Here is a 17,231-nt window from a genome sequence, read left to right as displayed (position 1 = left end):
TGTGTGGTGTCTATCCTGGTGTGTTAGTGCTCCAGTCAGTGCTGGCACTAAACGTGGAAAAGCCGCGAAGAAGTAGAAGAGGTGATCGGGTAAGAGACGGGTGTTGTCTCAGAAGTGACTGAAATAATCACTGCAGGTGATTATTTACACTAGTAAATTATTATACTGTTCATTATATGTGTAAATACTATATTTCGAATGTATTTATAATAAATATATTTCCATAAAATACTATATTTCAATACGTATTTGTAATTGTTACACTGAGCTGTACCAAAACAAGCACTTCATCAAGCTGTAAACACCAGCCAAACCCTCCTGGTTTTGACACCTTTTATAATTCTTTATTATAATAATGCTTTGTAAATAAACGACACCTTATTAATAGCTTTTATAGGAGATTTCTAAATTAAATGTTTATATACTTTTATTGAGGCTTTACAATGTTACCATTTGAATTCTGTAAATCTAAGTCGCTGCTGTTGAGGTTCGTTCCTTCTGTGGTATTGGGACCGAACGGTTCCACACTTCAAACAACAAGCACGAGAAATGTAAAGTAATAACTTTTTATTTTCTGCATCTCACCTGGCCTGAAAGAACCACAAAAGATTCATGGAATGGTTTGGGTGGGAAAGGACCTTAAAGCCCATCCAGTTCCACCCCCTTCCACTGTCCCAGGCCGCTCCAAGCCCCAAAGTCCAGCTTGGCCTCGGACACTTCAGGGAACCAGGGGCAGCCACAGCTGCTCTGGGCACCCTGTGTCAGGGCCTGCCCACTCCCAAAAGCCAGTTGTTTACCGGCAGGATGTAGGAACCCGAGGAGGATAAAATCATAAAATTGATTTCCCGACGCTAACTGGGCCAAAGCGCTCGCGGCGGTCGCGGGCGGGAGCCCGCGCTCGGCGGCGGCTCCAGCGCGTCACGGAGGCAGCGAGGCCTCCCCAAGGCGCCCTGAGGGGCCGGGGTCCGCCCCGCTCCTGGCCCGATCCCACCGACCCCAGCAGGCCATGGAGGCTACACAACAAAGAGCTCCCCGCCATCTCAAGCTCTCTAAAGGGCGCAGAGGCCGCGGCCGCCCGGCTCAGCGGGGCCGCCGCTCAGCCACCACCGCCCCTCAGCGGTGCCGCCGCTCGGGCAGCCTCCAACATGGCCAGCCCCCCGCCTCCCCTCAGCAGTGCCTCCCCTCAGCCTGCCCTCAACATGGCCAGCCCCCCGCCTCCCCTGAGCGGTGTGTCCCCTCAGTCCGCCCTCCACATGGCCAGCCCCCCGCCTCCCTTCAGCCGTGCCTCCTCGCATCCTCCCCTCAACATGGCCGGCTCCCCGCCTCCCCTCAGCGGCGCCGCCATCGCATCACCACCGCTTCCCGTCAGCGGGGCCGCCGCCGCACCGACACCGCCTCCCCTCAGCAGTGCCACCCCTCATCCTCCCCTCAACATGGCCGGCCTCCGGCGTCCCCTCAGCGGCGCCACCGCCGTATTGCCGCCGCTTCCCCTCAACGGCGCCGCCGCACCGTCACCGCTCCCCCTCAGCAGCGCCTCCCCATAACATGGCCAGCCCCCCGCGTTCCCTCAGCGGTGCCTTCCCTCAGCCTGCCCTCATCATGGCCGCCCCCCCGCTTTCCCTCAGCACCGGCACCGCCCCTCAGCTTCGCCCGCGGGCTCTTCCCGCCCGGCGCAGCCGCGGAGCAGCAGCCCGGGCGCGGGGCGGGCGGGAAGGACGGTGGGGCGTTGGTCGCGGTGCTGGCGGGGCGGGATGGCGCTGTCGCAGCAGTGCGAGGCCGCGTTCGGTACGGCGGACCTGTACGGTGTGCTGGGCGTGCGGCGCGGCGCGTCCGAGCAGGACATCCGCCGCGGCTACCACCGAGCCTCGCTGCGCCTGCACCCCGACCGCGTCCCGGCCGAGCAGAAGGAGGAGGCCACACGCCGCTTCCAGGTGAGGAGAGACCGGGGGAGAAAGGGAACGAGAGACAGAGGGAGGGAGAGGAGCGGTGGGCGGCTACGGGTGAGACCGACCCTCCACTCCAGAAGGGACCCGTTCCCTGATCCGCTGTCCCCCAAGTGACTGAACCCCGGGCAAGCGACCCTGAGTGCCCACCCTGCTGACCAGCCCCGACCCTGAGTGCTCAGCTCCGACCCTGAGTGTTCACCCCGCTGCCCAGCCCCGACCCTGAGTGACCAACTCCGACCCTGAGTGTCAACTCCACTGACCAGCCCCGACTCCGAGTGCCCACCCCACTGACCAGCCCCGACCCCGAGTGCCCACCCCAGTGCTCGCTCCCTGCGTGCCTGACCCCCGAGTGACCGCTCCCCGAGTGACCTCCCGGCCGCTCCCGTGTCCCGCAGATCCTGGGCAAGGTGTACGCCGTGCTGAGCGATGAGAAGCAGCGCGCAGTGTACGATGAGACGGGCACGGTGGATGAGGACGCCGAGGCGCTGCAGGACGGGCGGGACTGGCTGGAGTACTGGCAGCTGCTGTTCAAGGTGAGAGCGGGACGGCGCTGGGAGACACCTCCCCTTTTTGTTTTTATGTGTTTTCTCTTAAATCCTCCTGGTGAGTAAGTCCTGTAAGTCACAAAGCATCACCTCTTTGCTCCAGGTCACCGTGAAAGACATCGAAGAGTTCAAGAGTACCTACAAGAATTCGGAGGAGGAGCTGGCTGATGTGAAGGCAGCGTACATGAACTTCAAGGGCGACATGGATCGGATCATGGAGTCTGTGCTGTGCGTGGACTACACAGATGAGCCCAGGATACGGGAGATGATCGAGCGAGCCATCGACTCCGGGGAGGTGCCATCCTACAAGGCTTTTGTAAAGGAGTCAAAGCAGAAGATGACGTCCAGAAGAAAGCGGGTAGGTTGCAGCAATTACTTAGCAGACCTTTTTCCTTTGGCAGAAATAAGTAACTGTTCCCAAGATGTTTGTCACAGGATTGCTGGGTTACACACCTTAGTGTTAACTTCTGGTCACTCATGGTCATCACCCCCCAACCCAAATCATTGTGAAAGGCTTTTCTACTTCTTTATTTCCTTATTATACACAGTGGCTTGTTACAGTTTAGCATGTCCCTGCATTTATCTACAAAGCTGGGAGTTGCTGGAGTTAACAAAAACAAGAAAGTGACCAAAACACGTTTTGGTTGGCTCTGGCCTAAATGGACTCCTGTATGCTTTTGGACACTTTGTAGCATGTTATTTGCAAATCACAGCAACTTTTAAGTTATTGTAGCATCTACCAAAATAAAATAAAAAAAGGGTGTGGGAACAGTGGTGGGGACAAACATCACATGCAACACTGTGAAAGAGCAGAAAAACTTTCTGCTCTGCTAAATGGTGGAAGCAGAATGGGCTTCCCTTGCCTGATTCTTTATCTGTGGCCAAACTGGGAAACCCTTTGCACTTCCCTGCAGCTGTTTGTACACAGATGCCCAAAAAGCATTCAGCAAGTCCTGTAAGACATGGTCAGATAACATGCAAAACACTTCCTTAAAAAACCTTATTTGCTCTTTTAGGCAGAAAAAGAAGCTAAAGAGGCAAAAAAGACTATAGATGAGCTGGGCCTTGGTGGAGAAAATGACTTGCAAGCACTGATTAAAGTAAGGCTTCTTCTGTTTCTTGCACATAATTTTGTAACTGGCTTATAATTGTGTTTTCCCTGAGCATCTTTGATTGTGGATCCTTGCATATCTTCTGAATTCCTGAGGTTAAAACCTGGCCTTAATGTTAACTATGTGCTTTAATTAAATTAGAATCAGAGTACAGTATGCATTTTTTAACCTGTGTCTATTAAAAATTTACAAGAGTTAAATATTTGGGGTACTTATGGAGTAACTTCCAGTTTTAGGTTGTTTCACAGGGAGTTGTAATAATGATACTAAACTTCCTGTAGCTTGTCTTAAATGTGTTAGATGTAGTCCAAGATTTTGTGTAGCTATCAAATTTCAATGGGATAAGCAGTTTGGGAAGTTCCAAAAGGTTTTGAGTTTGGTTGGTTTTCTTTTCCCCTCCCCAGCGCCGAAGCAAAGAACGAGAAAAGGAAATGGATAACTTCTTCTCCCATCTGGAAGCAAAGTATGGCAACACTGCTAAGAAGGGAGAAAAGAAGACCTCAGGCAAGAAAAGAAAGGCAGAAGGAACAGCATAGACTGAAATACCAGGTTTCCCTTTGTGTGGAAACGTGGATTTGGGAGAATTTTGGGTGTTTGCCAGGCCTCTGTTTCAGACTGAGTGCATTGACTGGCTCTAAGTGGGAGGCATGACATGGAATCCGTGCTGAAGAAGGAAGACAAGGCATTGCTGTGCCACTGTCCCCAACCCTTTGGGTGCTCTACAGTTGAGATCCATGTGTGCTGTTCACACGTTTCCTCTGTAACAAACCTCCTGCTATTTTTAAAGGTCTTTGCACATCAGCTCAACAGATCTTTTTCAGATATATATTCCAGTAGTTTTTATAAAGATAGTTTGGAAAATTGCTGATTTAATAAACTAGAAGGTGGGTTTTTCTTTTCAGAGTTTTGCTTTCTCAGTTCTCTGTTTGTTTTCTAAATAAGTTATTTAAAACAAGCCAATTGTGTTGATTCTTCTGATTTCAGTCAAATCCTGCACACTTCCAGGGAGGATCATTTTTCAAAGGTGTAGGAGTCTCAAAGTGAACATTTTGAGAGCTGAAGGCTCTCACAGTTCAACAGCAACTCCTGGGGGGAGCCAGAGGAAGATGGTCTCTCTGTTCCCTTTTACTTGTCTGCTCTGAAAAATAACCCTGATTCTGAGAAAGTAGAGCATATCATTGTGGTTTATAACACAGGGCTTGAAGGTTACTTTTATTACACAAAATAAATAAATAACAGTACAGGAGCAGCCCCTGGTGTCAGCCATCTGTACAAAAAACAAAAATGGCCTTAGGAGGCGACTGCATTTTTTAAACCCACTGACTCCTCTAGGCTGTAAAACACTACATCATGTTTACAGAAGTCTATTCAAGTTTATTTGTCTGCTTTTGTAACTCTTGTGCTACAGAAAACTCCCTCAGTCCCTGAGGAATGGCACAGATACCAATGGGATGTTATCTGCACTTTGCCTGACATAACTGACACACTGCACAGCATTCCAGAAGAGAAATTGGATTTTGAATATTTTGAAGTGCTTTAGTGAGTAGAGGTCTCTGATGAGCATCAGCTTCTCTCTCTGATAACTTAAAATTGAGCTCAGAGCTGCTTTTTTTTTTTTTTTTTTTAACTTCTGGAAATGCAAAGGCAGGTTAACCCAGTTATATTTGCTCAGTTTTCTGTTTTTGATGAAAGCATGTTTGGATCAACTGCACTTGTGAGCTTCAGTATGGATGAAAAATTATTAGCTGGTCTGGAGTGGGGAAATAGGGGAGCCATGTCACAAAGAATAACAACAAGGGTTTTTTTCTATTTTGAACTGTAATTTGAAGAATAATAAGAAAATACAGGAAACCAGTGCTCTTTAATTGGACTAGAAAGGAACAAGTTTTTGTGGAGAGTCCTAACTTTGTTTAAATACAGCCAGTTTGTTTTTACATTTCAGTCTGGCACTTACTGCTTGGGAGTAAGACCTTCAACTAATCACTTATTTTGAGAAGCCTGTACTTCATGGTTTCATCTGTCTTATCTGGAGCCACAAGGCCAACTCCAGCAAATGCCTCTGCTAGGTCTGTCACACAGGGCAGACACAGCTCCTAAAAACTCCATTGCATCAGTGGCTTCTGGAGCTCTACCTTGGAGTGAAGAAATCATGTGTAATTATAGGTATTTTTACAAAGGGACACTGAGCTATTCTGTGAAATTACCATAAAATGTCTCACCAGGAAGATTTTATTTTGAGTACTGTCTGAAACTACTTGTAGTAGGAAGTTTCTTTTTGCCTGTTCACTGAGGAACAGGTAAAAGTTATTTTTGTAACTCAGCAAGAGGCAGTGGTGTGCTGCCCTTGGAGCTGCCAGGTCACCTGCTCTGCTGCCTTGGTTCTGCACACCTGTGTTCATACCTGCTGCAGCTGCCACAGCATTCCATCACCTGCCAAAGCTGAGTGCTTGCTTTTGCTAGTACAATATTGCTTCAAACATATTGAATCGTATAAATACACTTTTAAAAAATATGTAAATCACTATGTCTGTAGAAGGATTAACCTTCCTAAGGGAAAAATGAGCAGGTCCTGCAGTGCCTGTAAGGACATGAACCCATCACCAGCCTCATGGAAAACAGCACAAGCACAGCCTGAGAGGTTTCCCAGGAGTTGGGCTTCACTGGAATGTATTCACCCTTCCACTGGAGCGTCACTTTCTCTACTGGTAGGAAATGGAATGTTTGAGTGCACCCCTTCTAATCTTTGGCAGCTGCTGCTTAGATTTATATAAAAATAACTATCTGGAAGGAAGGGTGTTTGAAAACTCTGTGTAAACAACGTTGACCTTGCTGGGAAAGAGAGGTGGTTCATGACTCTCTGGAGAGGGATGGATGGGTGGATGCTCCTCCATGGCACATCAGTGCCTCTGTTTGCTCTTTGAGCCTGATCCACTTCGGCCGTGGGCTTTCACAGAGCCACGGGATGGAAGACCTGGCAAACAAGAGATCGTGCACAGCCTCAAGACTTTGGGAAGGAATTACAGCTAAGTATCAAATACATCTCCTCTAGCCTAAAACTAAAATCTCTTTTTAGTCTAACACATGGCTAGCAACTGCATTATTTATAGCTTTCAAAAAGGGCAAAGCTTGTGCTTGCAGATTTGCTGCATTGCAGGGAGCGACTGCATTCCTTGATATTTCACTGAGTATTTGTGTCTACAAAGCTTTTCTAATTTAATTTGGTTTTGTCAATACAGCAGTCATAAAACTCATCTTGCATTTTTCTTTTGGGCGGGGGAGGAGGGCAGATATTTAATTTCAGTAGGAACCACTCCTTGCTTGTTTACAAACAAGTAACTTCAGTTTTAGTGCCTTTGTTTACCTCAAGTTACTATTTCTGTTTAAGCTGACAACTGCTTTGAAAACTTGGACAATGAGAAGCGCCGGGGCTGATGACATTAAGCTTTCTTACTTAAGTATTTGGTGGTAATAAAAACAAAAAAAAAAACCTACAAAATGCACTCAACTATACTCTGGAGTTCAATAGAACATAGCAAGTATAACATCTGTATAATGGCAAATTAAAGACATGGATGGAACTCTGAAAAAGTGTAAATTACCTGTAGGAATGTACCCCTGTAGGAAATGCATCCCTGTCCCAAAAGCCTCCTTTGTTTGGTCTTACTAAACCCTGTGACTGCTGGGCATACCTGAACTTGTGGATGCTCTCCTTGTCCAGGATTGATTAGTGTAATCAATAACAGTGCAAGAACGGCGGCGCTGGGAATGGGGCTGGAAAAACAGCTCAAGTTAGTTCTGTTTGCATGAAAAAAAAATCAGCAAGATTATAATACAACTAAAAACTACTTAAACACATGTATTTGGTAATGAGTTAGATGTTGTGAAGGTCTAAGGAAAGTTTTAAAGAAAGGTCAAATCAACTTTAGAAGTAGAAAATACACTTTTCTAACACTTATTTAGAATGATCACTGGGCCACTTAGAGGCAGTCTTTCCATTTCAGGATATTGCACTGTTCCAAAGCAGATTTTATAACTGCTGAGTCCAGGATGTTGAAATTATACACACAAACCAATCAAGCAGCTATTTAAAAGCTGTGCTGAAATTATAGCTGCCAAAGCTTAGATAAAAACAGTTTGTTAAGATATAAGAAGGTACCAGTAGAGTAGGAGTCATTAAACTGAGAGTATTGGATACTGAAACAGACTGGACATGGATTGATGTTAATTCTCAAAGCACCCTTTTCAGTAATTAAGGATGATGTGGTGTAATTAGCCATGCTTTACCGAGGATGTGCTGGTTGTGCTAGGCCTGGAGAAGGGATCAGGTAAGAACAGCTGCTCCTGGAGCTGCTGGTGAGTGTCCTCTTGTGCTGTGACACTCTGAGCACGGCTCGAGTTCCCTCGAGGTTTCTGCAAGGAGAAATAACAGAGTTATGGCTTTTTCTTAGTGCAGCAGTTCATTAAAAATAATTAACCCAGGAATTAAAGCTAATTTTCAAATTTAATTACTTTATACCTAGTTATGAGGAGGGAAACATTGAATTTGCATTAGAACTAAGCAGGTAAGTGTGGGTGATGCTGTTGCTCAAAACCGATACAACAGTTTTCTATTTGATCATCTATTTGACCTTCTGTCACTAAACAAGAAATAAACTGGAACTCTTGGGCTGGGTAATTTGACCAGCAGTGATAAAAACTTTAGATTACCCAGTAATAAAATGAGATTCCTGTGCCTGTTACCGTTTGCCTGTGAGATCCTGTGGTGCTCCCATGCTCTGTGGTGGTGGCAATGGGTGGCAGGGGGTGATTTCTGTTCAGCAGCAGTGGGGAGGGTGAGGTCAGCTGCTCCTGTGCAGTCAGGCTGGAATGCACAGTAAGAACAGAAAAACACACAGTTAATATGTTTGGCAGGTGGAAAGGTGTGATGTTGTCCTTTTCTTTGGCCTTCTGGAGTTGACTGTTCTGTAACAATACCTTGGAAAAGCTCCAAACCATCTATAAAAGACTTTCCTAGTGCTCCCTACTTACATTTTACAATACATTTTGTCCTGGATTGTCAAGCAAATTGTATTCTATTTGCCATCTGTATGGCACTTGTCTTCTGTTCAGTGGGCAGTTTTCCTTATCTCTTTCACAATCACTCCTCCTTCCAGAGAGACATCTGCTGATAACAGGCTATTGAATGTCACTGCATGGCTCATAAGAACAAGAACATCCCATTGGGAGATGTGAGCCCAGAGGGAGGAGCCAAGCATTCCTGCCTAGATATAATCTGGAGATTCTAGAACACCACCACAGTTTCTCCACTGGATTTTCCAGAGGAACAGCAGCTGCCTCTCCTTCCACTGGATCTTCAGAGGCAGAGTATTTCCTTCTACAGGATCACTGCTCCAGCAGAACCAGCTCTGACACTCCAGGAGGGCTGCAGCCACAATTCCAATGGGACTGCCACCAACACCCTGACCCACAGGGTGTCAGGTTGGGTTCTGACTCTGTCAGTGTTGTTTTGGTTTACTGCATTGTTTATTTTATCCTTTTATTTTCTTCCCCATTAAAAAACTGTTATTTCCTCTCCCATATTTTTTTTATCTGAGAGCCCGTTAATTTAAAATTTATAGCAATTCAGAGAAGAGGGGTTTACATTTTCCATTTCAGGGGATGCTCCTGCCTCATTTAGACACCTGTCTTTTCAAACCTAGACACATTTTAATAAAGCAGAGATGTCAGAATTTCTTATTGACTGAAGCCTGAGGAAAGGGAACAGAAACACAAAATACTGGAAGGAAAAACACCAGTTATGAAGGGACAAGGAATAAGTCTCAATATGTGACAAGAAGGCAACAGACTGGATGAATTTATAGATGAACAACAAAACTAGAAGTAAACCACATCAATTTAGAACATGTGAAATAGACAGGTCTATCAAATCCTGCCTTGTTTCCTGATACCCTGTGGTCCCTGTAAATGACTCCATTCAGTCAGGTCATTGTGCAAAATAAAAGAAAGATATTCTAGATGTGGTTGAGGGCTCACTAGGAGCCCTTTGATCAGTCAGATAACCTATTTGAACATCTTTATAGTCCAGTCTGGGTTAGGATAACAACATGCAGTATGACCTCCAAAATATGCAGAATTTTAAATTTATCTTGAAAATAGGCTGCAGAAAGAGACAGCCATGCCAAGGAGGAGATGGTGGCATTCACTTTGCTTGCAGAGGACAGACTGAGTTCTATTGCTCACATGCAAAACTACCTGAACATGGGAATGTGTGTGATTCACTGAATCACAGCTGGCAGCACACTGAACATCAGCTTTAAGAACTCAGCCCTCTCAGGAGAGCTGTGCTTTAGGGGCAGCTCCTCTCCCTGCCCAGGGCTGCTCTCTGACCCTGGTGCTGTTTTGGGGACCTACAGGCGCCTGCAGACGTCGTCCCCGGAGCGCGGGGTCCCGATGGGATGCAGGGTCCGTGGGGGAGGGTTCCTCCTCCTGGTGCAGCGGGACAGGGACGAGGTGCTGAGCTCCAGGGGACGGTTTGGCCACGCCCGGGTGGAGAGGAGGGAGCTCGAACCTGGCCGCTTGTCATCCAGGTCCCTAACAACAACAGCAACAACAACAACAAAATTACAAGACCAAAAGAGAGATGGTCAGCTCTAGTCATGATATTTTCTGAAAAATCCCTTTGCCAGGATTTTTTCTCCTGAGAAGCTGAGAGGCCTCAGAAACAAAATGTAAACAATGATTATCTGCTGCTGTGGAATGCAACAGGTGCATCTGTGATTGGTCTCATGTGGTTGTTTTTAATTAATGGCCAATCACAGTCCAGCTGTCTCAGACTCACTGGTCAGTCACAAGATTTTGTTATCATTCCACTTCTTTCCTTTCAAGCCTTCTGATGAAATCCTTTCTTCTATTATTTTAGTATAGTTTTAATATATCTTTTACTTTTAATATAATATATATCATAAAATAATAAATCAGCATTCTTAAACATGGAGTCGAGATTCTCGTCTCGTCCCATGTCAGGATTGCCTGCAAACTTTCAAAATCAGCATGACAACAGCTGTTAGCAAAGTGCTCACCTACAGGTGACTTTAATCATAAAATATGAGGGCAGAAATTATGTGTGTTGATTTTTAATGGAACTTGTGGTAATCACATATCCTCTGAACAGAGAGAGACACAGCTCTCACAGGATTTTCCTGAGAAGCTGTGAGAAAGCTCAGAGAAAAGAATGAGAAACAATTCTTATCTGCACTTGCTGCACCTGTTGTTGTGCAGATGTGGAATGTGTTTTGGAGATTGTTTACCAAAGGGTGGTTTCTTAACTGAACACTAGTGATGGTGTTTGGATACAATGACCAATTAGATCTGTCTGTATTTGACTGTCTCAAAAGGATGATCAGTTTCTTAGTAATATAGTATAATATGGTATAATATAGCATAATAAAACAATTAATCAGCCTCTACAATCATGGAATCAATACTCATTATTCCCCAATCGGGGAATATGACAGTAACTGCATCAACTTTCACAGAGGACAAATAAACAAATAACCAAGCAGGAAAATAACTAATAACTAATTCTGACAGAGGAATTTATCTTACAAGGTTTTGGGTCAAATCCCTCTCACTGTGAGAGTGCTCTACTTTATTTACTATAGGTGATCTGTAGCTCTTACAGTGTTTTCTCCACTACAGGCAGGTTCCTTTGGTGTAACTGGATCCCATGGATCACCATCAAGCCATTCAGGTTACGCTGAGAACTACTACTTGAGCCTTGAGAGAGACTTACCTGAAATTAAAACAAAATAAGTAAATAAATTACTGTTTGGCAGAGACACATACACACACAAATATTTACAGACTTTGTATATCTCTTTGGAGACAAGTCATTAATTTCTTCCATGACATCCAGATATATACTCAGCTATATTATTTCCCCAGCTAGGGGATCTTAGCATTTAATTTTTTGAATGATAGTGCTTAGAAAATGTCCTAATAATATTTTCCAAATGAGCAGCTCATTTGCTGATCTTCCAGCAATGACTATAATCAGAAGCTTTACGAAAATACAGAAATAATTTTCAGCGTCTATTGACATTTTATCTTAAGAACAGATCTGCAAAGTCCTTTTCTGAGATACAGACTGATCTGAAAAAAACCCATCATATTCCACCCACCATAAGAAGAGCAAGTAGAAAATAGCAGAGCTTGAATCCCATACATACTTGAGGTGCTTTTCTCCTCTTTTTGCTTTTGCGGCCACCTCTGGGTTTTGGGCACTACACACACAACAAGGGGACACAAGGGATAGGCAGGGGGAAGAAATAAAGGATAAAGAAATAAAAAAGAAATAAGAAGGAAATAGCTGAATTAAAATGGAATAAACAGGTAACACTTTGGTGCTCACCACTCTAGATGCAAATCATCTAAAGTAGATTATACAGTTAAATTCAGTGTCTGAGGGGAAAAAAAACTGGTTTAGAACTGCAGAGATTTCTCCCTTCTTGCTAGATGAATTAACTATTATTGTGAGAATGGTATGCCACACACACACTCCTCAGTCTCACCATTAAACTGTGGAAAGAACTACATCCTGAATCAACAGCCACCACACAGCTGTCATACACAGACATAAAATACTGTTTCAAGGAGGAAAGCAGGAATTAAAACATCCAACTGAGTAACAACATGACTAAAGTGTCAGAAAGGACAACCAGCACTCACACAAAGTACAGATCAGTTATTTAGCTAAACAGAACCACTCTGTCTGTGGTAACACTGTGATTCATCCCCACACAAAACAAGAGCTGGTTAAAAATCCTTACCAGATTTGATGCCACTGAGGGCATCTTAGTGTGTGGCACCCGAGGTAACAGTGCTGGCAGAGGATCCAGCTGCAAAGGGCTTCTGGCATCTGCTCGGAGCGTTTCCACTGCTATGATATTTTTCTCATCATCTGTGCAAAGCAACAGAATTCCTGTCAATATTAGCATATTCATAGCCAGTGCTAGGAATCAATTTTTTCTTTAGAGAGAGTCCCCTTGGATGATAAGCTCTGCTAAGTTTTTTGAAGATGTGTTTCACACTGTTAGCAGAATAACCTTTTCATTCCAACTGAAGAGATCATTCCCAAATATATCACTTTGCAAAATTAGCTGAAATCCCCTTTTGAGCCCCTCACCTTAACTGTGAATCCTTACCAGAGGCTGACCCTTCCCAGTGCCTGCAGATCAATTCTTCCATGCAGACCAGCACTTCACTCCACACATCATCAAACACAAAGGTGAGCACAGAATCCTTCATGCAGGAATAGGGAGAGACAGGAGGAAACCCCAATTTCCGTCTGCCAGAGGACAGTCCCATTTTCCTCTCGTGCAAATCCTCCTCCCTGTAAAAATATAAGTATTACCTGCACCAGAAATACATTGTGCCCTACATTTATTTTCAGTTTTCCCACTAACCTCAGTGAGAAATGACTGACCTACCCTGGTCTCCCCATACAGAATGATTATAAATCATACTCCATGAACAATAATTAACCCATAAGATCAAATTCACATAAAAAAATCAGAATTATTTGTTACAGTGATATTTCTTCATCACTTTGTTAGGCTCCATATCTAATGACAGGACAGAATCCTGAAGATAAGAGAGTGATATTTTTTTGCTGCAGCAATGTCTCTCTAGTCTGGTAAAACCAATAAACATAACCATTTTAATTTAATGATCCATGCAGATAAGTGCCTTTAATTATTAAAACAAATTAAATAGTTAGGAACTGACAGCACCCTCCAGAGTCCTTACCCAGGTCATAAGTTCATACTGTAGGACTGAATAATGTAAAGGGGTAAAAAGATAAATATAGTGGTAATTGTTTCTTGACAAGCATAAAATCCACTCTAGTTCTTAAAAATACCACTGAAAAAAAATCCAGAAAGGTACAATTCCACCCAAAACAGAAGCAGCACACTGCTGTTGCATAACTAACAGCAGTGAATTTGACACAGTGTAAAAAAATAAATGGTGTTTAAACACATATTATTAAATACTCAAGCTCTTAGGATGGAATGAATTATTCAAACCAAGCACAAAAATGGACAGTGTGAAAAGCTATCAAAAAAATTCCTAAACATAATTTAGTGAAAGAAATTGCCCTAGGAAATAGGTTGGGAAAATCCCCAGTGCCCAGGCAACCTCAGGCCTTTGAGAGCTCTGTAGAGAAAAGATAAATCAATTAATCAACTATGTGTATCTTAACTGCAGGAACCCCAGGACAGTATTTTAATCTTCAATACCTACACATCTCTGTGGTCAAATGCCAAGTATTCCTCCACTATGCCTTCAGAGAGAATGACTTCCTCTTCCCCTTCACCCCTCTCTGAGGAGCACAAGGTGGGAGGCTTGGAAGGGTTGGCCTTTTTGTGAGCAGGAGCAACAAAAAGAGGCACCTTCTTGCCCACAACACTCAACCTGGACAGGTGACAGTTTTCAGAAAGCAGAAAGAAAGATAAGTTGTTATTTCACCTCAAATAACTGAGAGACAAGCATGGTTGTTAAGGGCAAGCACTAGTGAGGCCAAAAAAACCATTCATTAAAGCAACAATGTTTGGTTTGGATACCTTTTAATTCTTGCTAAGGAACCTGAAACTTCAGGGACAAAATATCCAAAGCTGATTGGAAAGCATTTTGAAACATTAAATAATAAAAGCAGCACTAACAGTGCTTTGTATTTTTTAAAGTCTAGGCAAATTCAACAGATGATTAATAACAAAATCAGCTACAGTACACACATATTCTTAAGAACTCAGCAGCAGCAAAGATATTTCTATTAACTGGCCACTTCACTGTAGTCAGCAAAAGCACAACTATGTGTTCTTGCTATTCTAAGTGTACTAGATGGAGTTAAAAAGGGAAAAAGAGAGTGTGCTCTGTTCAAAACTCAGCCTAACAGGAAGGCTGCACACTCTAAGAAGCAGAGAACAAACCTTCCTTCCCACCCTGGCATGACCCAGGCTCACTGCTGGTACTTACTCATCAGAATCCTTTTCCTGTGGTGAGCTTACATCCGAGGGAGCCGAACTGCCCCAGGGGGAGCTCGAGTACCATCCATAGCCTTCATCTGTGGGGGGCACCACCTGCTTCCCCACCACCCTGCCACGGCAAAAGCAAAGGAGAAACACAGCAGAAAACCTTGGCAGTGCACTTATTGAAGGGTGTAAGGACAGCAGCAAGCCCTAAAAGTTCTCCTGGGAAGCTGTGCAGTTTTCCTGGTGACACTTTCAGTTTTCTAAGAGAATTCTGCTCTGTTAAGGCAAAGTCAGTCACAGATGGCAACAAATCTCTGTCAAGGAACCACATCTGAGGTGAGAGGATGTTTATTAATGACAGGCAGGCACATCACCAGAGTGATCTTTTTATCTCTAGCTACTGCATAGCTGCACAAATCCACCCTGCCCCCTGTTTTACCAGCAACTGTGTGCCTTGTAGGGAAGGCAGCAGCACCAGCCCTTGAATAAAATACCTGAGGTGAGGAAAGCTGGAGGACCACTGGTGGCATTCTTCCCGCAGCCCCTCAACATGAACTGTCTCTTTCTGCTCGTACAGAAGCTCATCAATTTGTCTGAACATCTGCTGAACTTGTTGTGTGGCAGCTTTGTCAAATTCCTGGAGAGGAAAGAAAATACCTCGTGAATAGCATTTGCACGGGTTTCTTTAATTGATCTTTTAAAATTAAATTGGAACACACAACTATTCGTTTAGAGCTTAGCAGGCATGCAGAAAAAGATTTTTACTTTAAATTATTTTCTCCCACAGATGATGCAGCCTGCTCTAAAGATGGATGGCAGCCACATAAAATGCTAACTTTGACACAGCAGAAAAAACATTAAAACATTTAGAAATATCCATATTATTATATTAAGCTACAAGACTTAAAGGAATAGAAAACAAGAAGGATAAAATTCAGTGATATTTCAATGCAATGGAGGATTTGTTGCTTCCAGTGTCCACAAACAGCAGCAACACAAAAAGCAGAGCAGGCTGGTGGGAAGCACTGAACGTGAGGGGTGGTCAGGCCCTTTGTTACATGCAGACAGAAAATGGGGTCAGTTCTGGGGTAATTTAAACCTAAACAGCTCCATCTCACCTCCCAGAAGGCAACAGCACACGTTGGTGGAAGGAGCATAAATCAAACATTTCAAAATGAAAATAATGTTTTAGGAGCTTCCCATATTTTGAGAAACATGCAAGGATGCAGAAGTTTGATAAACTCACACCAAGCACCTGAAAGTTACCCAGCCATGCCTGGGGTTCCACAATGACAGCATTTATAGATACACTCGGGCACTAAATGACTTGCATTTCCAAAATTTTTAGTGGAAATTAAGAATACTAACAGAATAGTATGAGCCTTATGTGTTTTGAATAGAAAGATGGAAAGCAGTAAAAAAGATGTTCTTTCTTTAATCAGCATCATGATTTTTTGACAGATCGAATCATTTTTGTTCTGAGATGTCTTTGCAGCGGTATTTAAGTGTCTTTCTGTGCTCCATTTGGCTTGGATGATTATGTTGTACTCACGTCATAGCCCCAGGAGAAGACTGAGCTGTCTTCTGTGGAGGTGTCAGCACAACCCTGACTCGCAGTCCGTGCATCCCCATGATCATCCGATCCCTTACGGATTCCTGACTCCCTGAAACGCACACATCGAGCCAAAAACAAAAACAAAGAGAAAGCAAATCAGCCCACAATAAACAACGACAGAATGAGTGTGTCAGTAAACACAGCCTGGCTGTGCCAGAACACCTGGATCAGATGTGTCACCACAAGTACCTGGAGGTCTGGGCTCGGTTTTCAGCCGCGGGTGTGGCTGAGCACACCTGAGCCCGCGGCTCTGGCGGTGGGTGATGCCTCAGGGCATGTTTGGGGAGTCCTCGTCTGTAAAAACAGAAGTGGAACTTGGCAAACCTTACAAGAATAAATATTTATGGCGTTCTCGACAAGATTTATAGGCTTTTCTTTCCTGCTTCACAAGGACTGTGCAGATATTTATTACTATTACCAAGCTAATTCTTGTCGCCAAAACTCTGGGTTTCAGGTGTCAAAATTAACTACAGGATAAATATGAACTTTAAGGTCTTGGCTTCAAAATCAGCTAAACTTAACCTTAAAATGCTGTGAATTGAGGTACAGCTCCCTAAAAGCAGAGATGACGCCATTACCCTGTAGATTAATTACATTGAATGAAATTAAATAGAACAAGAGGAAACGAGCCGAGTAAGTCAGAACTGACCCAACTCTTGGGTCAGGGGATAAGAGCCGGTTACAGGGATTTAATCGCGTTCGGTCCCACCGGTATCCGGCCGGGACCGGTGCTCAGGAATCCGGGATACCCCGGGAATGCCGGGAACCATCTCCCGTCGGGGATAGGGGGTGACCGGGCCGTCCCGGGGCCCTGCTCGGTGCTGGGGGCACCGCGGGCGGCAGGCCCGGGAGAGGGCAGGGGGGATCGCGACCGGGACCGCGCTGGGGCTCGGGGCAGCGGCGGCCACTCACGGCTGCACCGGTTTCCGCGCGTATCGCGATATCATCCTCAGCGCCGCCGCCCCGCCGCCGCCATCGCGCCG

General features: G+C 44.6%; 2 protein-coding genes across 2 annotated transcripts; one reads left to right on the top strand and one right to left on the bottom strand.

The window, feature by feature from the left end:
• The first annotated feature begins 1,705 nt into the window (after positions 1–1,705).
• Positions 1,706–4,506, top strand: DNAJC9 (DnaJ heat shock protein family (Hsp40) member C9). The gene is made up of 5 exons (XM_058810505.1): positions 1,706–1,931; positions 2,342–2,479; positions 2,595–2,849; positions 3,508–3,591; positions 4,008–4,506. Exons 1-5 carry the CDS (start codon positions 1,752–1,754, stop codon positions 4,137–4,139), a joined length of 789 nt encoding a protein of 262 aa, XP_058666488.1. The 5' UTR covers positions 1,706–1,751; the 3' UTR covers positions 4,140–4,506.
• A 361-nt stretch (positions 4,507–4,867) lies between these two features.
• Positions 4,868–17,195, bottom strand: FAM149B1 (family with sequence similarity 149 member B1). Its single transcript, XM_058810683.1, has 15 exons — positions 17,161–17,195; positions 16,438–16,542; positions 16,186–16,297; positions 15,128–15,270; positions 14,638–14,757; positions 13,906–14,076; positions 12,807–12,994; positions 12,432–12,562; positions 11,832–11,885; positions 11,283–11,395; positions 10,015–10,194; positions 8,344–8,464; positions 7,888–8,013; positions 7,293–7,374; positions 4,868–6,574 (listed from the first exon to the last, which is right to left on the bottom strand). Exons 1-15 carry the CDS (start codon positions 17,193–17,195, stop codon positions 6,501–6,503), a joined length of 1,755 nt encoding a protein of 584 aa, XP_058666666.1. The 3' UTR covers positions 4,868–6,500.
• Positions 17,196–17,231: the final 36 nt, after the last annotated feature.

This window comes from Ammospiza caudacuta, chromosome 9, assembly GCF_027887145.1.
Source record: "Ammospiza caudacuta isolate bAmmCau1 chromosome 9, bAmmCau1.pri, whole genome shotgun sequence".
NCBI classification, from domain to species: domain Eukaryota; kingdom Metazoa; phylum Chordata; class Aves; order Passeriformes; family Passerellidae; genus Ammospiza; species Ammospiza caudacuta.
This window is presented reverse-complemented; position numbering and strand designations above follow the sequence as displayed.

Bases quoted from the DNA above. Each gene is read 5' to 3' on its own strand.
- DNAJC9 (XM_058810505.1), top strand. From the start codon at position 1,752: ATGGCGCTGTCGCAGCAGTGCGAGGCCGCGTTCGGTACGGCGGACCTG. The intron at 2,850-3,507 runs GTAGGTTGCAGC...TTGCTCTTTTAG, and splicing joins TGACGTCCAGAAGAAAGCGG to GCAGAAAAAGAAGCTAAAGA. The intron at 3,592-4,007 runs GTAAGGCTTCTT...TCCCCTCCCCAG, and splicing joins ACTTGCAAGCACTGATTAAA to CGCCGAAGCAAAGAACGAGA.
- FAM149B1 (XM_058810683.1), bottom strand. From the start codon at position 17,195: ATGATATCGCGATACGCGCGGAAACCGGTGCAGCC. The intron at 14,758-15,127 runs GTATTTTATTCA...TTGCCGTGGCAG, and splicing joins TCCAGCTTTCCTCACCTCAG to GGTGGTGGGGAAGCAGGTGG. The intron at 12,563-12,806 runs GTAAGGATTCAC...TGCTTTGCACAG, and splicing joins CTGGGAAGGGTCAGCCTCTG to ATGATGAGAAAAATATCATA.